The 27,710-nt window shown below is 30.3% G+C and overlaps 1 protein-coding gene across 2 annotated transcripts in view; it reads right to left on the reverse strand.

The window, feature by feature from the left end:
- The window catches only part of LOC127287257 (uncharacterized), a 46,506-nt gene that overhangs the window by 13,017 nt on the left and 5,779 nt on the right, over positions 1–27,710 (reverse strand). For both annotated transcript variants that reach the window (XM_051314091.1, XM_051314090.1), the window contains 2 exons: positions 3,422–3,785; positions 3,021–3,305 (listed from right to left, as the gene is read on the reverse strand). In XM_051314091.1, coding sequence (XP_051170048.1) covers positions 3,021–3,305; positions 3,422–3,785 — 649 coding nt within the window. The remainder of the gene's footprint in view (positions 1–3,020; positions 3,306–3,421; positions 3,786–27,710) is intronic.

Raw genomic sequence — 27,710 nt, forward strand, 5'->3', positions numbered from 1 at the left:
TTAATTAATAAATCATTATTTAATATGTAATGAATTAAAAATTTCCCCTTATTCTGCAACATTAGTTATTCAAAAACCCGATGAAACCAAAAATATGTTTTGCTTACCTGCATGTTGACGTTCACAGACGAAGGGTTAAATATGATTAGACTTATAGTAAATGATCTATAATAGTGCAAAAATAGTCCGGATGAAGAGACAAATCTGGTATATCAATCCGGCAGTTCTATAAAATTATTCCGCAAAAAATCCAAATTATGCCTGTCAAAAAACTTGTAACGAAGTATATCGTTACTTAGATATATATATATATATATATATATATATATATATATATATATATATATATATATATATATATATGTGTTTCTGTTTGCGTTTTGCACATCTCGATCAGAATTGCGCTGAGTTGGCTAGGTCGACTGGGATACCTGGGTCTTTAAGGACTATGCTCTTAATGTTAATAAAAGCTAATCTACTTTTTAACGAAGACACTACCAACATGGAGATTCGGCGGTGATTTGACAAGCCTCCTTACTACCGATGCACCATGGGGAGCAGGTTTGGAAAAACTGCCGCTATAAAGTCCACAGGGCCAAAGGCCCATCGCAATCAGTCAGTTGTTGAATATTCTTTGTCAGCGAGTAAATGAATTGCGTATGTGTGTCGCCTAAAGACCCGATTGTCAGCGTCGTTATCTGAGTTACCATGTAAATTGTCACCAAAATCGTCAAGAGAAAAGGATGGAGCGATGGGGTTGACCAGAAACGAGGATAGCGCACCCCTTACAGGTTAAGGATCTGAGGGAAAGTCGGCATCAATTAGTTCGTTTCACGCTTTTTTTGTATCTAATCTAGTGTTATCTTTAAAAAATCCATTTTTATTTATTGTTAATTGTTTTTGTCGAGTTTATTAGTTGTTTTTATTTATTGAGTGAATATATTAGAGCAAATATCGTTCGTCGATTACAGTCAACGTCGTCGTCATCGTTGGTTAATTCAGCGTTGATGGTGAGTTTGCTTCTTGTTTAGTCACAATAGCACCGGTGATTTCTTTGGTAAGTATTTCCCTGTGGTAAAGTAAATTTCCCTTTGGCGTAAGTTTAAAGATAAATTAAGTGTTCGAATAATGTGGTCGGGGTACGTTTGTTTTTTATTAATAATCGTTAAAGGATTCCATCATTATAAACTTAATCAGAAATGAACCCGAAATAATTAGAAATCGTTATGCAAAAAATGGAGAAATGGTCCGCAACAAACAGGATTTAGTGTGTTCATTTATCACAATCCGAATAAATAAGCCGGGAAATTAATCCGCACCCCATCAGTAATAATTTTTTTATTTTTACTCAGTTTACTTTGAAATGTAAATACAACATGACAAAAGCCTGACGACCATTAACCGAACTGTTTCTGAATTTCTGAAGTAAATGTATCATCCTGTCACGTCACCGTAACTTTTACATTCATGTTATAAGAATCATTTTTTTTAATCAATACCGAGTTGTATTTCTCTACGACAAACACTCGTGTTTTTGTCACGCATCTAAATACCTTTCACTTAAATGTAAAACTCCCGCCCCTTTGTCGTGCGGATAATCATCTTTTCTTTTATATATAAAGACCCCTGCGTTTTGTATCCTTGTACGTTCATATATTGTATTTCTAAAAATATATAATTGGAAGCGAGAAACTCAGTATTTCCTTAAAAGGGCATAAACGAGTGTCCCTTTCCTACAGCTGCGATTTGACACGAAGGCGCTCTCTTTCTAATATACTCATGTACTACCCCTGTAGTGTTTCTCTCTTACACCTGCGATTCCATGACAGAGGTGTGCTCTTTCTAAATTCTGTATTATAATCAGACAAACCCTCTTTGGGCTTAATTAAAAAGAGAGAGATAGAACTAGCTTCAAATTTTAGGGCAACACAAGACAATAAAATTTTATAGTCTCTCTTATGAAAACTTGATATAAAAGGACTACTTTTTTACGGAGAGTTCAGTTCAGAACTTTTCATCATACACGTTATTTCTACTTCATATTTGGTACCAGTTCAGAAATTGCCACCGAAACCGCTAGTTCAGTTCATATTTTGGTATCAGCACGTCTTTGTCACATACGAAATCTAGTACAAGCATTGTTACTCTGCTCGATTTCATACTCAAGTTCGACTTAGAAGAATCTCTATGTCTATGTCAACCTTTCTGTGAGCTCTTAAACTATATCTGGTACCAGAAGTTCCTATCATAATTAGGACACAGCAGTGGTCCTTTTTCATACATCTTACATCTAAATTTTCAAGGTAAGTTGTAATATTTTTTATCTAAATCCTTCCTAACTCCTTATAAAAATTTGTAGTAACCTTTACATTCCTTGTTGCAGTGGAATGCTGACTTCACCTTATTTCAAGAATACTTGAACTTGAATACTTGAAGAATACTTCAGGATACTCTCTCTCAAAAATCAATTTTATAACTATAAATTTTTGTCTAAATAAATTTTTAACCTTGTCATTAAAAATCACTATTCTCTTTCTTTCCTGTACCCTTAGCTCAGAGCCTTCTGCTCTGTAAATAAAACAGGAATTCACTGAATCACCGAGCGGCCATAAATAAAATAAAATATTATTTCGTTAGTTATTTCTCTATTTGAGACGTAACAATACTTACCTTTTTGTAAAGAGGAGTTACATAATTGTAACAATTCTCCAACTATAGACCTTGTAAAAAACGCTTGACCACAACTGTGACCAATTCTTAGACTTTTTGTCATGTTTCTTTTCATGTTTATTTCGAAGTAAATAAGTAAATGTTAGAGGGGACACTAAGCTACCAAGATCCAAAGGAACAAATTTTTTTGTTATGGATCGTTCTTTTTGTTTCTAAATAATATATTCTTTTTAAATTCTTCTTTTAAAAAGTGAAAATTTAATAAACCCTACTTCGCTTTTTGCTAGGAGTTTTCTAAAATCATAATGTATATGATAGACTGAAGATAATCATTTATAAAATTATTTTACCTGAATGTAGTTCCTTGCATTATTGGGCACTGAGTAACGAAAGGTACACCATCGTAATATTGTGATCCTCTTTGGAAGATTCCATGCCAATGAAGTGTCACTTCCATTCCTTCAATGTGATTTTCAACATCAATTACAACTTTATCGCCTTCACAGACTTGTATACTTGGTCCGGGAATCATTCTGTTTGCTGTGAGGATTCCCCTTTCAACACCATCAGCAAGAACACATTGACAGTGACTCCAAACTGTATTCGTTGCATTAGGTGTGCACACTTGACAAGCCCTTTAAAAAAACAGTTTTATGTAATTGATGAAAATTGTCGTAACATAAAACTTTGTGAGCGTGAACGGATTTAGGAACTATAACTAATAAAAATAACCATTATTAGAAATACTTACGCCCCAAGTACAGTATACATTTCTAAAGTGAAATGATAGTAGCAAATTCTATGTGGTTCTCCTTCTCTGCAAGCACGTGCACACTCATCTGGAGCAGATAATGATGGATTTCTACGTAGTTCAGCAGTTGCTCTTTCACTGTAATCTAACGGTCTTGTTCTAGGTGGTCTAACTGTGACACCTCGACTTCCTAGATTGTCAATACCGCCAAATCCACTTTGAAAAACATTAGCTGCAGCATGCGATTGAACTAAACTATCAGCAAAATAAGCGGGGTCACTTTCTCCGAATTTGTTGCCAGTTTTTATTTGTGAACTCCAAAAAGATGGAGCTGAAGTCTGATCTGTAATATCTGGAGTTATATCTGAAAAAGAAAAAAATTGTTTATATTTTGAGATGACGTGATTAAATGAATTGATGAACAGCAGAATTTCCTTTCTATTTAGCTAAAAGAAATCTTCACTGCTACTCTGACATTCATAATACTTAATATCTATTCAAAATTTATTGGAACTTTGCTTTTAAATTACTTTTAATTATACACGAGGTTTTTTTAGACCGCGGGATCTGGATTTGTATATAAATAAAGTAATTTTTCTATTTTTTCAATACATTTTATTAAACACAAAAGAATGTAATAGTTTTGTTCTCTTTTACAATAATAAATACAATATTTAAGAAAGGTTACCAATAGAAAAACAAAAGAAAAAGTCAGTTTTCAGTTCCAATTCTTCTCAAGTTCTAGTTCCTATCCGAGTTATAATTACAAGTTCTTTCTGCTAATTCAAAATCATTTAAATTCTAATTCTTTCTTCAGTTTTTAGTCACTTATTCAAATTCTTCCAAAATATTCAAATTCTCCCAAATTATATCTTCAAGTTACAGTAATTAAATCAATTCAAATTTCAGTTCAAGATATTATTTAAATTTACATGAAGATTCCATGGTTCATCAATTATAAACAAATTAAAAAAGTAAGTGATTTTATTGTATATTAATTATATTTCTTTTCTCAACTGTATTACTTGTCATACTACCAATTCCGTTAGACTTCATGTGAAATTATTTGCGCTCGGCAGTTCTTTCATAACTATAAACTGATCATCATTTTTTTATTTATCTTCCGAAATAATTTTAGAGTATTTAGTGCATTATAATATTTTCTATCACTTTAAATTCATCAAAAATTATAAAACATAACCAATTTGAATGTTTCCTGAGTTGTGGACAAAAGTCTAGACTCAAAAATCTAACTAAAATGGATATTTTTATTTAATATTTTAATATTCATTAAGGGGCAACATCATCCAGAGCATGTAAAACAGAATCTATTTCAATAATTTATTTTAATAATAAATTTTTTCTTTAAAATTCAAACTAGCGGATCCAATATAGCGGAAATATTTATAAAAATGGGCAGTTTTTCTTAAAACTTGTTACTCGGGTGTTTTTGGGGTTGCTCATTACGAATATGGCGTCAGATTTTTGAAATTTAAAATGGCTGACTACAAATTTTCAAAATAACGCTAAGGTTAACAAAATCACTATCCAGGGTAGTAATTTTTGAATTCATTTTTTAATCATATTAAATTTTCTTACTATATAATCTTACCCCTTAAATTTAACTTTAAATATTACATTTGTCGGACAACAGTACTACACTACAGTCAGAAGTTGTCGGTACTAACGACGTGCGGGCAAAGAAAAATTGCTGCTGCAATTTATTTAACATATTTTAATTTTGAAAATAGATAAAAACTTGGTTCTTGGATTGAACGTATTTTAAGTTTTAAAAGCTTAAATAAAAGCTGAGACTTTAACGATTATATTGTATGAGTTTTTAAATTTTTTCTCAATTTCTCTAGAATATAGAGCCACACAAAAATATTGCACGATTTTAGAAAAATTAATCAATTTTTTTTAATACCTTTCAGGTGATAAAATCTCTCGAAAATAAAAAAAATATCTATTTATATATCAATAGGCGCAGAATTTTATAAGCTTTAAAACAATTAAAGAACCACACGGAGAAAAAAGATTTCTTTTATAAAGTAACTTTTACTACTTTCAGAGTAAAACTGGACCAACTCGAAGTTTCTGCGCATCTCTGGCAATTTTTACTCCAAAAATAGTAAAATTTACTCTAGAAATACACGGAGAGAAATAGATGGTACGAGGTACTATCTAGATAGTACCAGGTACCATATTTGATCTTACATATACGGACAGCAATCTAGATTCTATCAGTTACTATCCAGATTGTTCGAAGTAACATCTTGATTGTAGTGGGTAACATAACCATACTTTTTGTAACATCTTTGATAGTACTGAGTAGCATAATGATAGTACCGGATAATATCTACTTTTTACCATCTTAAGATCATAAGTTCTTACCATCTATTTCTCTCCGTGTAGTAAAACTTACTACGGAAACAGTAAAATTTACTACAGAAATAATAAATTTTACTATTTTTGGAGTAAAAATTGCCAGAGATGCGCAGAAACTTCGAGTTGGTCCAGTTTTACTCTGAAAGTAGTAAAAATTACTTTTTCTTTTTCTCCGTGCAAGTTTCTATCAATTTTCAAAATTAAAATATGTTAAATAAATTGCAACAGCGATTTTTCTTTGCCCGAACGTCGTTCGTACCGCTAATTTCCGACGGTAGAGTATCTCAATTCATGTATAGTAAATAAAAAGACTATGGTCGGAATGGTAATTTGTTAGAATGTAAATTCAATCGAAAAGTCAATGAACTGAATGGTAATTGGTTTGAACGGATTGAAAGGATATTTGATCAAAAAGTCAATGGTCCGAATGGTAATTGATTTTGATGGAAATTATATTAAGCGGCTATTTGATTGAAAAGTCAATGGACCAAATGCTAATTCATTCCAATGAAAATTAGATCCAACAGGTATTTGATCCAAAATTTATTGGACCGAATGGTAATTCGAACCTAAACTTATAGGTGATCATATTGTTCGCTTTAAAGATTAACTTGTTTACACTGAAAATTAAAAGGCATTAAAATAAGCTGCAACGCTTATTATTTTAATTCAATTTTGCTTATTTTAATACCAAAATGGATTAATAATCCATTTTAATTAAATTTTCCATTAAAAATAATAAGCGTTGCAGCTTATTTTAATGCCCTTTTAATTTTCTGTGTATTTTTTACATTTTATTAATTGTTTGTATTAGCTAGATGAAATTTTTTTAAGGCGATTTTCGGATGAATTTCGATAGAGATTCCTGCAGTTTTTCTACGAAATTTCAATTGAAATTCGTGTGGCGTTTTGGAATGGTCTTTCGTATACAAAATGTATATATGAATTGTAAATAAAATTAGTTTATTTAAATTTTGCAAGGAAATTCGCATGGATATCAATATAAAATTCATATAAAATTCGTTCAAGGAATCGGTACAAAACTGATTTCTATGTAATGTTTCCGTACATAACGGTTCTACTTTTATACGTTCTTTACCCGTTTTTACTCGTTTTTTTAAGTAGTAGAGTGCAATAATTGTTTACTATTTAGTTTTAAGCTGAAAAGGTATACATTCCAAGGAATGCCCTTCCTCAGTAATTTGTGCAATGGTTCAATTAATTCGTCGAAATGTGAGATAAAACTTCTATATGAGGTACTTCTATAGATACTTCTATATATCAGTTAGCATCTGTAAATGCTTAATTTTATTTTGATGTAAGAAATTTTTGAATCGGATATATCTCATCATCATCAATCTGGAATCCCTTTTCGTTTACTATAAATCCAAGATACTCTATATGCAGCACTAGGTTCAGATTATATAAATGTTTATCAAACGTCTTCGAAACAATCAAACAAACAAACAAAAATCTAAATAATTGATGACAAAAGTTTTAAGGTCTGGTGTAATCACAGTATACATAAACCCTTTGAACGTGACTGATGTATTACAAAGAGTGATCTTTTGAATTGATAGAGTTTAATTTACGGAAATCAAAACACAATCTGTAATTTCTTTCTGGTTTTTTTTTGAACCATAACAATAGGATTCGATTAATCACTATTGCTGCTAACTGACTGTGATCAATCACTGTTGATTGTACCTTTACGGAGTATTCCATTAATTTTATTACAGATGTCCCCTTTAATCTCAGGGATATGGTAATGATAACATTGTCCTCTCGGATGTTCAATTTTTAAAGTAGGTTGTAACCTGTCACTTCAGATCTGCATCCTGTTTCTCAACAGTTGTTCGATCTTTCCTCGATTTTTTTAAAACTCAAATCGACTGTTCCAAAACAATTGTTAGTAAATAAGTTCTGATTAAACGCGGTCTTAATTTTCCTGTAACTATTCATATTTTATTTTTAAAATTCATTTAAAGAAAGCTTAGGAACTTTTTAAATTTTTTATCTGGTTTATTTGGCTCACATAAATAGAAGAAATTTTAATAAGATTAAAGGCGTTTTAATATTTATATATACTTTTCTTTTCAGGCTTTTAATCAAGTTGTGAATAGATCTGCAAGCGTGACGATTTGATTAAATTATCGCGATCAAAATCTTTATTTTTTACATCAAAGAAGTTTCCCCATTATTTTTCTTAATGAGGTCAAGGTCATTTGTGCTTATTTATTTCAATTGTTTAATGTAACATATAAGACACTGCAACGATTTTTATATAAAATGGTAATATTTTAAAAATGTTTCTCATAAATTTGCAGGAATTATTTCTCAGGAATTTTCTTAAAATATTCAATCAATGTTAAAGGAATATTCCTTTGGAACATTTTAAAAATATTTTTCGTTTATGTTTTTGAATTAATTCTTGTAAATTATTTCAATTTATTCATAGGAATAAATATTGAAATAATCTGTGTAAAAGTTATAAAATTATCTAGTAAAATATTGCAAATTATGTTCCAGCAGCATATTCCAAATATTCCACTAGAATTAAAAATATTCATGAAAGATTCTTGGAATTAAATAGGAAATTTCGAAATAAGACAAAGAATTAATAATATTAATAAATATTAAACTGGAAATATAAAAAAGCTTATTTTTTGTTTATTAAAAATTGAACTGTTTTTTTTAATTACAACGATTTTAAATAAATACTAAAATAAAAATTTTTTTGTCTCTGCTTTGAGATCGTCGAATTTTTTAATTTTCAAAAAATTATAATTACAACAATTTATATTTTTATCAATATAATTTATAAATTTTTGATATTCATTTAAAATTTTAATTAATTATATCATTATTATGACATTAATTGAAATTAATTAAAATCTTGAATGTAGTTTAAAAAAATGTACCAAAAGTAGCTACCCTCATTATAATGGTGTTTATTGCTTCGTTTGTCAAATATGTAGTAGACTGAACTATATGTGTCAGTTTACATTTTTGTCAAAACAGTGCTAAAAAAAATTATGAGAAATGACCTATAAAATTATTTATCGTATAAACTTTCTCCCAAAACCGTTACTTATTTCCGATCCAATTGTATGTAATAAAAAGCATCTTTTTAGTAAATTACTTATAGAAACATTCTCTTTCAGTCATTTAATTGTTCCGCATACCTACTTTCACGATTATGGAACATTAGAAATTTTTTCTTTACTCTGTAATTCAGTGTGTGTATTCTGACCTCCAGAATAAAGAAATATATATATATATATATATATATATTAATATCCAATCAAATAATAAATTTATTGTAGTTATCTAAATGTTTTTAAAATGAATTATTATATTTCTTAATGATTTACTTCTCACAAAAGTGTTTCACAAAAAGTTACATCGAGAAAATTTGATATTTTTAAATGTGGTAAAATTAGGGGCACGAATTTTTCACAAAACTCATTTACTTAAATTTCTGAATTTCATACAATCAAATTTTATAAAATGATAAATTTTTATATATTATTAAGAACTTGTCAACAAAAAAGTGTAATGTTACAAAACCTTTCGAATTTCCACGATTTTGATAATATAGTAGACTTTTTACTTCAACGAATTTCTATTAAGTAGTAATTTTGTAATTGAATTTTATTTCAACAGAATGACTACTTATATTTCGTATTTAGGGTAAATGCACTAATTGCGGCGCAATTCGAGTCAAAACACCTTTGAAATAGAAAATTCGACATATCTATTGTATAAAGTCAATTTAAGACTTATTAAACAAAAAGGTTATGTTACTTAGATATAAAAAAAAAATTTAACTTTATAAAAATCTATTATTTAAACAAATATGAGAAATTAAAACTAATCGTAATTTTCTATTAGGGCGCGTTTGCATCAGTTTCGGTGTGTCAATTACGGTGACCAAAATTACCTGTATTTTGAAGATACTTTGCCCACCATAATTGGAGCCGATGGAAATCTTAAAAATGTTTCAATGGGACGCATAAATATTCCCTTCATTAGACTTGACGGAATTTTTGTTGTGTCAAATTAAAAATTATCGAATTTACATTCAGTAGAATTTTAAAAAAGAGATTTTATAATGAGTCCAATTTTAATCATGAAAAATTTCTATTTAACAAAATTCTGATTTTGTAGAATTTCTATTAAACTGAACTTAGATAAAGCAGATTTTCTAATATATCGAATTTTCAAAAAACATAATTTCCATTTAACAAAATTGATATTTAGAACATAAAAAAGAATTTTTATTTATCATTTTTTATTTTTGTCGAATTTCTATTAATCCGAATATTCACTTAAAAAGTATTTTTATTAACAGAATTTCCAACTAAAAGAATTTCTATATAACAAAATTCTTATTTAACAAAAGTTTTATTCAAAAAATGTCTACACAATCTAATTTTTATTTAATAGTATTGTCATTTAACAGAAATTCTTCTTAGCTAAATTTTTAAGACAGAGAATTTCTATTTCACCGATACTTTATTTGACCGAAGTGTCACTTATCCGAATTTTCATTAGATAGAAATGTTAAAACGCCGAATTTCCACTTAGTATACATATTTCAGCGGGAGTTTTAAAATCAACCAATTAAAAATTATTAAGAAAATTATGATTGGTTGATTTTAAAACTCCTGCTGAAATTTGTATACCAAGTGGAAATTCGGCGTTTTAACATTTCTATCTAATGAAAATTCGAATAAGTGACACTTCGGTCAAATAAAGTATCGGTGAAATAGAAATTCTCTGTCTTAAAAATTTAGCTAAGAAGAATTTCTGTTAAATGACAATACTATTAAATAAAAATTAGATTGTATAGACATTTTTTGAATAAAACTTTTGTTAAATAAAAATTTTGTTATATAGAAATTCTTTTAGTTGGAAATTCTTTTAATAAAAATACTTTTTAAGTGAATGTTCGGATAAATAGAAATTCGACAAAAGAACAATTCTGATAAGTAAAAATTTTTCTGGATATCAATTTTGTTAAATGGAAATTATGTTATTTGAAAATTCGATATATTAGAAAATCTGCTTTTTCTAAGTTCAGTTAAATAAAAATTCTACAAAATCAGAATTTTGTTAAATAAAAATTTTTTGTTATTAAAATTGGGCTCATTATAAAATCTCTTTTTTAAAATTTTACTAAATGTAAATTCGACACAACAAAAATTCCGTTAAGTCTAATGAAGGGAATATTCATGCGTCCCGTTTCAATTACGGCGAGGGAAAAAATTTGATCTCAAATAATTAAATTAATAATTGTTTAAATGTTCATCTTTATTAGTAATTGTATCAAAAAATATTAAAATAATTTTTTTAAATCATATTGCAACAGTTATATTAAATATAATAGTAATAATAGTTATTTTTTATGAACGCGCCGTAATTGATACACTTACCCCAAATTAAACAAAATTACTACAGTGAAACCCACGTATATTGGATTTCAAGGGACCAAAAGGTGTGAAAATAATTTTTGAAATTGTTCTTTAATTTATTGTTGCCTTTTATAACCGTGGTGTCCAAATAATTAATAGTATAATTAGTTTTTGTAATTCTCTTCCAAGAGAATACAAAAATTTTCCTCAACGAAATTTAGAAACGGAATGAGAACATGCATCAACAATTCATTTTTTAATTTTAAAGGCGTATCATACAAAGAAAAGTCAGGTCTTTCCATGGTGTCTTCTCATTCCATTATATCGGATATTGTTATGAATGACTTACAATTAGATAAAGAAGCTATCGACAAATTATCTTTTCAATTACCCTTTTGCTTCAGGTATGTTAACAAATTTTCATGGACGTACCTGATAACCACACTGCTGACATAATTTTAAATACATTTAACACTTGTAATTAAAAAAATTCAGTTCACACTGGAAAAAGGGTTTAATAACACTATTAATTATTTGGACATCACGGTTATAAAAGATAACAATAAATTATTAACTAATTGGTATCAAAAACCAACCACTTCCTTTAGGGTTTTAAATTAAACTATAAATTTAAGAACATTTTGATTAGCAATAATTACCCCAAAGACTTATTGCAAAAAACCATGTTATCTATTCTTAGGTGCAAAATGTCTGATAACAATTTATCAACCCACGACAGTTTGCAACAATGTCAATGACCATCATTATATTGCTCTTCCATGCATATAGGGATTGACAAAAAAAATATCAACAATTCTTAAGTGGGGAAATCACATTAGAAGGTTCAAAAAATGGAATGTTTTTTTGTTTTGTATAAATAGTCAGTTTATGTATTCAAAAGTATGCTGAAAAAGTTTTTACAGCAATATTCGATGATCTGTCTGTGCTACAAGCAATGAATTAAGCTTGCTCCGAGTAGCGAAGCTGGTTGGTAACGGCGTCGCTGAGGAAATACCTTTGTGAATTTATGATTTGACTTATGAAGAATAAGAGGAATAGAAGGACTAATGTATGGTGCAGGAATAGCAGATTTAAAGTAAAATTAATATTTTAAAACAAGTTTGATAATTTAATAAGACTTTACAGTTGTTCGGCGCCAATCGTCTTCATATCGACAATTAAATAAATTTTATTATTTTAAATGAACATGAGATGATTATTTTTTATAAGGGGCAATGTCGGGTGAATCCGAGTAACAATAACATAATTCTTTGATGATTATTTCTAATATGAATTATTAAATTAGATTAATTAAAATTTCGTGTCTTCCCTACCGAAAGAGTGGTACTGGAATGGTACTGAATTGGACTTGGCTTGAGTTCCACTTCAGTACCACTACCTGATAACCCATAAGAAGACATTTTTAAAGTACTTTAACAATAGTTTTAAAGGTATATAAGATCAACAAACCGTCTCTCACGATATACGTGTAAAACAGCAAAAAAAAACATAATAGTTTGTAGAAAATTTCTGTTAAGTTTGGAAATTATATTGCAATCCCTCCTTGAACAATAGATCCCTAGGTCCTTTGTTGAAGGATTAAAATTTTAACCCGAGTTTTATTGCTTAAAAAATTTGTAATTTTAATAACTCAACTTTAAAAAATATATATTCAGATTCGTTAATATTTCCAGATTATGAATATCTAAAATTTATCATAAAATAATTACATTTAAAAAAGTTATAATTTATCTCGTATACCTTAAGTTTGATAAAAAAATGGACATCATTTTTGAATTTAGCTGACAAAGGAAATATCATATGCATAATAATGTATGAAAATAATATAAATCCATGAAAAACAAATATAATATTGAAATAAATATAAAGTTTTAGTTTAAACATATTGAAAAAGCTAGTCGCTTTTCACTTTTATGAGGGTATTAATGGTAACTCGACCCTTTTCGCAGGTAAATTTTCCAGTTCCATTTCAGTACCAAAATGCACCAAATTAGTACTGAGTTGGTACTGAGATCTCAGTTCCAATTTCCCAGTACCAATCCAGTACCAGCCTTCCGGTAGGGTTTTAACGAGCATGAAACAAGAGTGACCATGGTGCCTAGGGTCTTCTGTACCATGTAACTCTGGCATTCGCCAACACACTCCGAGTGCCCTGCTTTTCAAATCCCCTGACTAAAAAATACTTCACGTTACAATATTTAATCCAAAAAAGGTTCAAGATTACTCCGTATTTGTACAAAATCCACAATCAATCAGCAACAATCTTATGTTAGTCGAGTCACAAAAAAAAAGATGGGTAAAAAGTTGTAAAGATAGAGGATAACAGTCGTTAGGATACAGGGTAAAGGATAAATTTGTGATGGATAAAAATGTTACTAAAATATTACCAGAAAAATGGATGTCATATTTGAGTAAACTGGCTAATTTTAATAAAAATATTAGTAATTTTACACTTAACTTATTAAATCCACAAATTTTATATAAATAAGTAATTGCATGTGGAAATATTTTGCCTATAATTATTGTCTATTAATAAAAATATCTTCGACTAATACAACTGACAGCTGACGACAGTGCGTAAATAATCAGAACTGGGAAATTACAACTTAACGTCTGTATTGTTGCACGAAAGCAGAGTTGGGTAGTAACTGAATTTTTTGTGCATATTAGGCTGTGTCAGTTCATCGAGATATTTCGAGTTCAAGATATGACGTCAGAGGCCTGAAGGGACAACAAACAGACGACACAATGTTATTCTTACGGGGAAGAAAATTTGCTTCCACTTTCATCAATTTTATTCATACTTTAAACACGGCAAACGCTTGTTGACATATAATAAAATTAAAATGTGTGTTGATAATTAATTTTGTTATATTTTTGATTCAATTGCATTGATAGATTCTCTTAATTCGTGATAAAATATAAATTTTGAGGTTAGGGGTGTTTGTTTACTAACTTGAAATCTTTTACTGCTGCGGTAATTCCCACTTAAAATATATATTTTATATCTTTTTTAATAACATGTATACTGGATATTGCTTAATAATGTTAAAATGTAAAATGTGATTAGTAAACAAACTTTTCTAACCTCAATATTTATATTTTATCACGAATTCAGAGAATCTATCAATGCAAATGAATCAAATATATAACAAAATTAATTATCAACACACATTTTAATTTTATTATATGTCAACAAGCGTTTTCCGTGTTTAAAGTATGAATAAAATTGATGAAAGTGGAAACAAATTTTCTTCCCCGTAAGAATAACATTGTGTCGTCTGTTTGTTGTCCCTCCAGGCCTCTGACGTCATATCTTAAACTCGAAATATCTCGATGAACTGACACAGTCTAATATGCACAAAAAATTCAGTTACTACCCAACTCTGCTTTCGTGCAACTATACAGACGTTGAGTTGTAATTTCCCAATTCTGATTATTTACGCACTGTCGTCAGCTGTCAGTTGTATTAGTCAAAGATATTTTTATTAATATTTAATAGACAATAATTATAGGCAAAATATTTCCACATGCAATTACTTATTTATATAAAATTTATGGATTTAATAAGTTAAGTGTAAAATTACTAATATTTTTATTAAAATTAGCCAGTTTACTCAAATATGACATCCATTTTTCTAGTAATATTTTAGTAACATTTTTATCCATCACAAATTTATCATTTACCCTGTATCCTAACGACTTTTATCCTCTATCTTTACAACTTTTTACCCACCTTTTTTTCTGTGGTTAAAATTCATAATCTATACCCAGCAAATAAAAACTAATTCAAATGAATTGAAATAAATACACCCTGGACTTCAGTGAATTCCGCTTAGCGACAAATTTGAATTGGAGCTATGTTGCAATTCTTCTGAATTCAACTTCCAAACTGTATACTCACACTAATTCAATGAACAAACTTTTGCGCTTTAATTTGTTTCAATTCTTGCCAAAATAGTTAATTCATTTCAATTCATCTGAATTAGTTTTTTTTAATGGGTATTGAGTTCAGAATTTGTGCCACATAATTTAAATTAAGTCCACAAAGGTTAAATATCTGTACTCGAAATGAATCCAGAATTTTGATTTGGAAACTCTGGAATTAATCAGAAACAATACAAATTTAGAAAATAGAAATCTTAATCCAAAGGGATCCACAATAATATGTATATGTATTGACAAACCCAAATACGAAATTAATATATTTTATTGTATAAACGTACTTTTGATGTCTGCTCGAACGCGGGCTGAATGTGGTAAAAACAAATGTGAATTTTATCAGGTTTAATCCTGTTTTCAAAGTAGATTTAAAATTCATTTTTAAAATAATTATTTTGATTCTCATATACAAAATCGGATAGATTTTAAGGGCGTTCTAAATTTTCCATGAATTTTTCTTAAACTTTGCAAAAATATTCCTTTTTGTGTAATTTATAAGTGGTAAAAAACTGAGTACCTCTATCCATGGTAGAAACTAAGATATTCGGGTTCAAAGTTGGAACAATTAACATAGGATCCTAAACATGCAACAGTGATACATTTAATTTTATTTCTTAAAAAGATTTCTATAAATTTTTTTTAAAAACTAGTGTATTGTAGAATAGAATTAATAGAATAATGTACAAAAAATTTAGTAGGGGTATCCATGCTAATTTTTGAATTACAACGTTTTAAAATAGAAAAGTTAGGTTATTTATACATTTTTCAAAAGAGTGAAGTATACAGTAAGATTATTTGACTATGAATCACCCCCAATATAGTGTTAAAGTTTATGAAGACTTTAGTATATTTTAATTTAGAAATATGCAACCCGGTTTACAGAGAAGTTTGAAAAAAACATTGAAGAGGAGTCATTTTTAAATTTGCCGCTTGAAATTGGATGCGCGCGATGATTTAAGTCATCACGTGATAGCAGAAAAGGCAAGTTGGAAACCATTTTGGTTATACGAAATCAAAACATAACCCCAAATAATCATCGTATTTGACATTATTAATAAAAAACAAATAGAAATAAAAAATAAATAGTCATTAAAAGATTATAATAATGATAAAAAAGTTAAAATAAAAATTTAGTTAAAAAGTGTTTGGCAATTTTATCTACATAGTGTGATGTGGAAGAGAAATATTGTCTGATTATGATTATGATTATGTGTCTGAAACAATGTTTGTAGGAATTATTTATTGAAAAAAAATTTTTTAATTGAAAAATGGATAAACTCTAAAGAATTTGATTAAAAATTAGTATAAAGTGAACAGTGTCACAAGGTATTCTACAAGAAATTTTGACCTAATTCACAATAAATTACACTAGAACGTCAATCGAGAACACGTCAGTCGAGAACAGAGCAAGGGAACACTTGAAGGGAAGTGGGGAAGCGGGTAGAATTTAGGTTATGACTGACGCCAAAGTCGTACTTGTGATTTTTAAATTTAAGGTGGATTCAGTGCCCCACTAGTGAAAATCCCCTAGATAGAATTCACATTGTTGCGTAAGGCCCTTCATACGGCCCTGAGTGTTTTTATTTTCGAGCGATAAAAATCGCGTCAATCGAGAACAGCACTGCACATTCGTCTGTTCTCGATTGACGTTTTAGTGTATTTATTTATTCGAAAACAACGAAAAAAATACGGTTAGAAACTATACAACTGAAATTATGAGTTAATCATTTACTTGCTGATTTGAAAGAATACAATCGGACTCTATTTTATGATAAATAAATAAATAATTCCGACAAACATTGTTTCAGACACATAATATTTCTCTTCCACATCACACTATGTAGATAAAATTGCCAAACACTTTTTCACTAAATTTTTATTTTAACTTTTTTATCATTATTATAATGTTTTAATGACTATTTATTTTTTATTTCTATTTGTTTTTTATTAATAATGTCAAATACGATGATTATTTGGGGTTATGTTTTGATTTCGTATAACCAAAATGGTTTCCAACTTGCCTTTTCTGCTATCACGTGATGACTTAAATCATCGCGCGCATCCAATTTCAAGCGGCAAATTTAAAAATGACTCCTGTTCAATGTTTTTTTCAAACTTCTCTGTAAACCGGGTTGCATATTTCTAAATTAAAATATACTAAAGTCTTCATAAACTTTAACACTATATTGGGGGTGATTCATAGTCAAATAATCTTACTGTATTACTCGCATGAGAATGAGAGAGAAAGCACGAAAGTGAAGTGAGCTGTTGATTAGTATAAACTACTCTCAAGGGACCCCTGGCGGATCTCGAAATCGGAATGTACGCTGAATTCGTTGTACATTCGTTACACATTGGTTAAACATTTAGTTGGAGTGAAAATTGTGTAGAAACTGAGTGGAAACTGTGGAAAAGTGTAATTGAATTGAATAATAAATGTATTTATTGATAGATTTGTGCTGTATTTGTGATAAATTAACGTGTTATTATTAAATAAATAAAGTTTAAAGTGTAAAATATTCGCGTAAGTGAGTTTGACAGGCTAGGGAATTTTCTAGTGACATCCAAATTGATAGTCGATAAAGAAGTTGAGCCGCCGACTTTGCATGGTAGGTGGCAGCATTCATACTTTCTCCTTTTTAAAAATTCACTTTTTCAATTGTAAATAGAAAAATTAATTAATTAATAAGTTATATAGTTCCTATGTTGTCATTTTTTTAACAATTGAATTTCTGAAGATTGTTTAATGAGATAAATTAAACTTGTATAATCGATTCAATTTGTTGTTTTTTAATTAAATTCAATTAAATTAATTTAATCATAATTTTAATAAAGAAAACTTTTTTTATCTTTCTTTATTTTATTATTATTTATTTTTAATATAAATTTATCTCATTAAACAATCTTCAGAAATTCAATTGTTAAAAAAAATGACAACATAGGAACTATATAACTTATTAATTAATTAATTTTTCTATTTACAATTGAAAAAGAGAATTTTTAAAAAGGAGAAAGTATGAATGCTGCCACCTACCGTGCAAAGTCGGCGGCTCAACTTCTTTATCGACTATCAATTTGGATGTCACTAGAAAATTCCCTAACCTGTCAAACTCACTTACGCGAACATTTTACACTTTAAATTTTATTTATTTAATAATAACACGTTAATTTATCACAAATACAAATTATATTTTTTAATTAAATTTTTTATCATTTATCTCAAGTACGATTTCTCATTAAGCTCTCCTCCAATTTTTATTAAAATTGATTCATCTGATCGCGAGTAATTGACTATTTACTAAAACGCTACAAAATACTTTGACCGTTAATAACTTTTACAAATATTACAATTTCGGAAAACTATTTACTTGTATTTATCACAGAATCATAGACTATTGAAACGTATAAGAATGACAAAAATCTATCGAACCCTCTCTGTAGGGTTTTACTTTAGAAATTCTTAGCATATAATAATTTAATTTTTCATTTTCAATTTTTAAATCACATAAATTCGAACGCCACTCATTGCTACAAAGTAATTTAATTTAGTTATTTAATTAATTTAATTTTCCTATTTTATTTTCAAGGTTAAATTCATAAATAGTAATGCCAATGAATGAAAGGAGCGACTGCGGTTACATGTTCTCTATACACGATTTCTCAATATACTACTATATGTATTTAGAAACAGGAGTACGCCCTTCTATTCAAGTTCTGCATTCTCAATGCCTGTTTTATTACTTTCATCAAGAGAAATCTGATAAAAATTGTAAATGACCCAATATAGCAGAAGAGTTTTTTAAAAATTAATTGTAATTGTTTCACGGAACCAATCTATTAATACATAATCCACTATTAATTCTAAATCCTGTTGGCTCAAAAAAAAAAATAATTCGAAGGCTCAAATGAATCTGAATTCTGATATTAAAGTAATTTACTACGGAGACTATCAGAATAGTTTTTCTAAATATTTAATAATGATTAATTACATTTGTTATTGATCTGGCATTATTGGTTTATTTAAAGAATTTAACAAATAATGTATTCATAATTATTTACAGTGATAAACTAATTTTAAAAGCTAGTTTATTGCACTAGGGAAATACCAGGCCCTCTATTCCACTGGCACCTTCTGTTATTATCAAATAATTATGTGAATCAGTGGTCTTATAACTAGATCTTGTCAATTTAACATCCTGAAGCTGCGATTAATTTTCATTACTTAAAAACCGTATTTTAAAATTTATCTGATGCCAATTCAATGTGAATCAAATAGTGTATTAAATAATATATCCACTCACCTCAGTGTCTCCTACTCTCTCCTTTTTGAACGTTCTTTCCTATTCTTTCTACTCTATACCCTTATCGACAGTTTACTCTTCTCTCTTGTTTCAATTGTAACGATCATAATAGTTTTTATTTTATTAAATTTATTTTAAATATGCTGTTCCCGGTGACCCTCTAATATTATAGATAAATTAATTAGTTTCGTAAGTTTGAATTAAATTATGCGCGCCTACTAAAGATGTGGCGCGTCGAGAAACTAATTGGCAGACGACAAAATCACGCCGGCTACTTGTTGCAAGAAGCAGGAAGAGAGATTTGCGACTCCGGGAAATATACTTGTGTTGCAACAAATCATTTAAATACCCAGCACCAGTTATTACTATTGGTCATATATGCCTTTGAAAACACAAAAATTTTAAAATTTTACCCACACCACTTATAACTAATTAGATTAACTGATTTGAACTTAATTTCTATATTTTAAATAATTATACCCTCAACCTTGAACAGATTCGCAGTTTCCTTAACCACTTCCATCTATGAATTGAATATCAATAAATCCCACAGTGGCTGAGTGAATTCCTTGGATTTGAATTTTAAAAAAACTTTAGAAATGACTTTCTGTTGTCGTCGAATAGTTTGCAGTCTCTTACATAATGCATAATTGAGATGATTACCAACCCACATTTGCACTCTTGGGAAATGTTCCACCCTACCTTGGCAAAATGTTCACCCACACAAACGTGACCCGTCCTTAGTCTGGTGACCAGGTTAATCTTCCTTCTTTCCAGGCCGTAACCCGCAAACCACGGTTTTTTCGTTTTCACGGCGACATAATTGAAATATTTATGCTTGGTTCTAGATGAATCAAAGAATGTCCAGTACAATTTTTTTGCAGAATTGAAATCTTTTGATATCATAAGACCTAAGCAGAATGAAATCTCTAATCGTAAAAGCTTAAGATTTATGATTAGAGATTTCATTCTGCTTAGGCCTATATATTTGATATCCTCCTTATACAATTTGACCCTACTGCCTATTTCAAACTAATTATGTTATTGACTATCTCATGAATTGTGGGGCTGGGGCCGAATTCTCTAAGCGATTTGTGAGTTTATCAATCACCCTCAGAGAATCCGTACAAATCAGTGCTTTCTCTACTCGAGTGACATTGACATATTTTACAGCTTGACAGATTGCTGTGATCTCAGTGACCTGCGACGTAAAGCAGCCAAGCAATCTCGTTCCCTGGCGGAAATTCCAACATAGAACAAAGAAACTAGCGCTCGTCCTATCCCTCGTCTAAGAGTAAAAGCCATCCGTATAGATGACCTCATAGTCAGGGTAATTATTACTTATATAGTCAACAAATTTGATCTCAGCTTCTTGGTTTACTCTGAAATCAAACCCTACCTCTGTATTGCAAATGTCACTGAGCTCAAAGCTCACACCATGTCTCTGTCGAAGTATGCTGGGCGTTACGGTCCCGACATTCCTCCCAGAGCCGTTCCTAAAGGATCCAAAGACCGTACAGGAGCAAATCTCTTGATGTTTTTTTGTGGATATTCGTAGCCACAACCTAAAGGTGCTTATATACCTCAAATTTCGATCAGATGAACATTATTTCTGGACCGTGAAAATGCGTGAAAAGTCATTTTCACGGCGGGTATTTTTGAATTGTTTTAAACAAAAAATGTTTTTTTAAGAAATATAATATTAAATAATTGTTTTAATATGTAAGAACACTTTAAAATAGTGATAGAGAGATGATTTGATTAAAAAATTTAGCAAATTTTGCTTTAAAACGTTTTCTGCTACAAGAAAGTGTAAAATGACGATGTTTGTGAAATGGTTTGTACAGTGCTTCTTCCTTGTGAGTGTCTCTCAGAGTTTTGTTTATGTTATGTCGTTTCTTTTTAACTTGTAATAAATAATGAGTGCTGAAAATAAATCGGTAAGTTGAAATGTTTATCAAATAAATTTAAATTCTACTAATTGTTTCGAATAACTGAAAGAAACATGTACACATGTACACTGTACAAACCATTTCACAAACATCGTCATTTTACACTTTCTTGTAGCAGAAAACGTTTTAAAGCAAAATTTGCTAAATTTTTTAATCAAATCATTTTTCTATCACTATTTTAAAGTGTTCTTACATATTAAAACAATTATTTAATATTATATTTCTTAAAAAAACATTTTTTGTTTAAAACAATTCAAAAATACCCGCCGTGAAAATGACTTTTCACGCATTTTCACGGTCCAGAAATAATGTTCATCTGATCGAAATTTGAGGTATATAAGCACCTTAAGAAGAAGAACAGTTCTTTTCCGCTAGACCCTTTAATCTGGGGACAATAGTGTTGTCCAACTAGCTTGCCATGATTGGAACCGGTGTGGTGCGCATGCAACCCAGAACCGTCCTAAGAGAGCCGTATTGTATCCTATCTAGGATCGCTAGAACGCTCGCGGCTGCCCCTGTTAACAGCACCCTCCCACTCCAAAATGGCTCTGGTCCACCCTTTGAACACTATTAGGAGAGTATCGGTATCTCTCAGGACATTAATCGACTGAGTAACCCTTCCCGCTAAATATTTGATATGTTCCTTCCATGTGAGTTTTTCATCCAGGATTACTCTTAGATAGCTCATGGTCGGAACATTCAAAATGATTTATTCTAATTCCTTGTAATTTTTTGATTAGAAATATTCCTGGCGAACACGTAGAACTGACACTTTTGAACAGCCAAGCTAAACCCAAGTCCAGCAAGACATGGAGCAATTCTCTCCACTACCACCTACAGCTGAGCCTCAGCAACAATGAAGCGGGGACAAAACTCCCCCTTGTGGAACGCCCACACCAACTACTTTTGGAGCCGCACTTTCATCTTGGAAGACTAGGTATCTTTAGATATCATAAAATTAACGAAATTGATTATTCTTTCAGGAACTTCACATCTTTCCAGCTCTTGTAAAACCGCGGAAGGCAACAGTGCGTTAAATGCACCTGCAATGGACCATTCTCTCCATCAGTTTTCCTAGGTCCGAGGTCAGGGAGATGGGACGTAATCCCTTTCCCCCCGTTTTTAAATTGATATTAAAAGTATGATGAAATTCTTATAAAATCTCGTTCAGGGCTGTCACATTTTTGGCGCCCAACCTGGGGCCTGCATAAAAACTCACCAATTTAGGGAACATCCAGTGCAGAGAAATTCTATATTTTGGTACTTTTTCATAAAATACTCATTTAAATTACTGCGCCAACAAAAATTATATTCTTTGTTTACGAGTAAAAATTGTCTCGTACATATTACACTAAGTATTATTGTCTTTACTTAAAAGGTTTATTTTCTGCTAATTTCAAAATTATTTTTAGCATTTTTAAAATCATCTAATATTACAAAGACGAGCAATCTCCAAGAAAGATCATTGTGTCTAAAGAGAACGATTGATCAGACTTAAAGAAACGACCCGTAACGGCAATTTAGAAGGGGGGAACTGTAACAAACGAACTTCGTTAGTAGATTAATTTTATTATTAAATATGCCGTTCCCGATCGTTTGTCCAAAATATTAATTACAATTATTATTATTATTGTTACTAATATTTTGGAGGAACGATCGGAAACGGTATATTTAATAATAAAATTAATCTACTAATGAAATTCGTTCGTTACACAAATTTTTCACTAACCTAATCGCTTTACCCTCTCGCCTTAATACCTACTTTTCCTCCATATCTTCTTCCTCAACATACACCCCGGACCATACTACCCCCACACTTTTACATCATAATTCATCACTGAACACACCAACACATCAAATAACCCTACTGTAAAAAATTTGTGATATTCATGGCAACTGGAGTTGGGAGCAAAATTTTTGGAGTTAAAAATCAACTTCAAAAGTTAGTTAACATTAGATTAATTACCCTAGCGCTAACATCCTAGGCATAAAATTAACTCCCTTAGGCCTCAGTCCCATGACGGCGCAAATGCAGAATACAAAGCAGAAAATCATGAGAGTAAAAAGGATAGCGATATCTTTCTATCTCTTCTGCACTCATGGTTTTCTGCTTTGCATTCTGCATTTGCGACGTCGTGGAATTACACCCTTAACATCAACTCTCTTTGCTTCAACTCTAAAAGAGCGGGACTTTTATAGAGTTTCGTTGGGAGTTAAAATCGAACTCCCTTTTTACAGTGCATACTCTTTTTCAGACATTTAATTTCCTTTCACCTATCTTCCACATTTTCTCAATCACTATTTCAACCTCCTCGTGCACTTCTTTCTAAATTTTACTATTTTCTTTTTCTTCATTTTCATACAAATCCTTTTCCTTCACATACTTCTCTAACTCTATCATTAGCAATCTTATTCCATTCTCTTCTTCAGCTATTAGAACCACATCATTCGCATACGCTAACGTATAAATCCTCCTCATCCCTTAAAAAACTACTCTTTTCCTTTATTAATTTTTTTAAGGATGTCATATAAATATCCTATTTAAGATTCTTTATAGGATCCTACATAGGATACTTTGAAAAAACAAAAGGCCAGGTCCAAGTCGTGTCAGCTGTTCCATTGAAACTTCAAAGGAACAGCTGACTCGACTTAGACCTGGCCTTAAGGTGTCTCATATGAGAACTGAAACAGTCATCCATAAAGATTACCTACGTAGGATTCTTTGTAGAATCCTATATACCCAGTAAAATGAAAACTATTTCAGTTGAATTGAAAGAATACATTCTGAGTTTCAGTGAATCCCGCTTAGCGACAAATTCGAATTGGGGCTATGTTGCAATTCTCCTGTATTCGACTGTGCTGTATTCAACTTCCAAACTCTTTATTCGTACTAATTCAATGAACAAACTTTTGAGCTTTAATTTTTTTCAATTCATTAGCACAAATTTAATAGAAAAGTTTATCATGTTGTTTGAATTCTCAACCGATGAAAACTCATTGGTATGATTTGAATTGAATATACAAAGGGCTTTCCTGAATCTTGCTTAGCGACAAATACGAATAAGACCTTGAAAAAAAGTTTTTTAATTTCAATTCATCTGAATTATCTTTTTTTACTGGATACTCTCTTCATCTCAACCAGTGAAATTTTATTGATTCAACCAGTACTTTAAGTTTTCACTTGAAAATCAGTTATTATGATTTTTACTTACTGAAAAAAATGCCTAGGCGATTTAGCTAGGCTCCTAGTCACGAGAGGAACACACTAAAAATCAGAGTTACATTAATTGGGAATCATGACTAATGTAACTGATTTTTAGTGAGTTCCTCTGGTGCCTAGCCAAATCATGTAGGCATTTTTCTTACTGTGGTAAAATCAGTAAACGACTACTGAAAAATGAAATAAAATTAAACTAAGGAGTCACCCCTTTTTTAAGCCTCTTCCCAACAAAAAAAGTATGATCCAATTTCTCCTCTATTTGAAATATTTCAATCCAATGTTATGTCCGGAAGGGACAGACAATTTAATTAGTTTAATATTTACCCCGATTTATTTACAAAGCGGAAGGCTTTAAACTAAGGGAACGGGGTGAGTAAATTTACTGCAAAATACATTTGAGTCGTCGGAAAGTAAAACCACACATAAAATTCTGACTCCCATTGAATTAACATGTCCGTCAGAATTTTATGTGTGGTTTTACTTTCCGGCGACTCATTTAACAAATTTTATTAAATACATTTGAGTTGAGAGAAGAATCTTCGTTTATTCCAAAAAATCATCATTCACTGAAATAATGAACAGCTGCGTGAGTGGTTCCTATCCTATGATGTTCTGACAAAAATATGTCAGGAGTTCTTCTCAAAGTTGCAGGAAACTTTTATACTTAAAAATCGTACAGAATTTCGCACAGATTTTAAACAGAATTGTACAATAAAGATTTTAGCACTTGCACAGTTCTTTAAAAATTGACAATTTTGCACAGTTCTTTAAATAGTAGAATTTCGCACAGATTTGAAGGAATTTTGCACTAGAATACAATTTGCAAATTTTGGCGAATATTAGCAATTATGCATAAACTTCACAAACAAGAACTCGCGTTATAATGTATCTTTATGTTTTTCGACCTCAAGAATCGAAAAATCATATTTTTAAAAAAAAGTCGTTCCGCGCGTGTCTATGTTTGTATATATGAGTGGGCGGAAAGTAAAACCACACATAAAATTCTGATGGCCATGTTAATTCAATGGGAGTCAGAATTTTATGTGTGGTTTTACTTTCGGGCGACTCATATATACTCTACATTTTCTTAAATATCTCCAATACTATAAGAGCTAAGGGGATAAATGTTTTTTAAATTTTAGGTTTCACTGGCGGACAAATAATGAGAGTACTTTGAGCAAGATTAATAAAGATTAACTATTATTTTTTTCATTTAAAAATTTTTGGAAAATCGTTTTTTGCCCTTAACTTTAAAAAAATGTTAGGACACCTATGAATATTTTTCTTCAATCGTAGAGTTTTTTCAGACGCACCTTTTAAAAAATTAGCGAACATTCTACTGAAATTCTATTCAAAGTTATTGAATTTTTAAAAATTAAAGAAAAACGTTTTTTGCCCATAACTTAAAAAAAATGTATTGATACCAATAAATATTTATCTCTATTTTTGTAGAGTTTTTCAAGACGCATCTTTTGACTTATTAGCGAATATACTACTGTTATTTTATCCAGAGTTATTAAGATTTTAAAATTGAAAAATTTTGAAAAACTTGCCTTTTGTGCCTTATTTATTAAAAAATATTTATGTATCTTTAAAAGTACTATGAACAACTTAGAGAATATTTAAAAACGAATCAATTGACCTATTATTGAAGCTTTTATTGTTATATATTACGAAGTTATAGATGTTAAAAATCTATCTCTGCAAATACCCAAAAATACAACTTAATACCTTCTTAAAATTATTATAATACCAAATTCGTGCATGAAACTTACCCATCGAATTTGCTCGCATACGAACGATTTCGAGAATAGCACCAAAAAATGAGAAAAAGAGGAGTAAATGATATTTGTTTAGAGTTAGTTTTAATTTTATTTTCAGTTAATTTATTACCTTTAGTTTTATTGCGTTGAGTAGCTGGTTCGGTGGTGGGTTGTGTTTATTTTTGTGTTCAAACTTTTACCTTAGAAGGAACTACAACGATCACAGTTTTCCTACCTAAAGGGATGGAAGAAAAGCGAGGGATCTCAGCATGGAACGCAAAAAGGAAAAACGGGGTTTCTAGCTCGGGACAATAGAAGAATTGAGTCAAGAAATGGGATTCCCATCAAGGGACCCTTCATAGATTACGTTATTGACGCAATCATTCTAATTTTGGCAGGAGTGGAGTGGTTGGTTTCCCTTCTGCTCTAGTGGAAATTTAGTGACTTTATTGTTAAAATTAAAAGTTACTAAATTTTTACTAGAGCAGGGTGTGGTAGTTGATAAGATTTACGACAAATGGCGAGTGGGGACAATGGAAACCAGCCGAGTTCTCACTCGTCTCAGAGTAAGGCGCTCTGTAATACTTCCAATCTCATCTTCAAATAAATACTTTGTGTTTTTGTGTTACCGAGTTGTGAATTACAAATTTTATTGTTTAATAAAACTTATTCTCATTTTTCGTAATTGCATTTTTATTTTTTATAATGGCTGTTATCATCCACGTATTCATCGATGAGGGGAATATCCTATAATGATATACTGTCGTTATCCCGCATTTTTCCTTATGTCAATTTCTGTCGTCACTCCTTCTTACTTATTATTCCAAGTCTTGTACGAAACAGGTATTCGATTAATAATACAACAGACACGATGCGTTATTCACTGGGGTAGACATTTTGAATTAATTCAATCCACATGCGCGTCATACTGTCGGTTGATTTCCATTGTCCCCACTCGCCAAAATCCTCACCTGCCATTTATCATAATTCTCGTCAACTACCGCACCCTGCTTTAGTAAAAATTTAGTAACTTTATAGTAACTTTTAATTTTAACTAGAATTTCACTAAATTTTTACTAGAGGAGGGTGCGGTAGTTGATATAGAATTATGACACATGGCTAGTGGGAACTTAGGCGAGTAGAAACATTGACATTTTTCCAGGGATAGGTAGTACTAAAGCAGGGTGCGGTAGTTGACGATAATTATGACAAATGGTGAGTGAAGATTTTGGCAAGTAGGAACAATGGAAACCAACCTCTATAAGTTAAATTGCTAGCATGGCAA

Source organism: Leptopilina boulardi, unplaced genomic scaffold (assembly GCF_019393585.1).
Source record: "Leptopilina boulardi isolate dan_hultmark-lab unplaced genomic scaffold, ZJU_Lbou_2.1 LbouV2_368, whole genome shotgun sequence".
NCBI lineage: Eukaryota > Metazoa > Arthropoda > Insecta > Hymenoptera > Figitidae > Leptopilina > Leptopilina boulardi.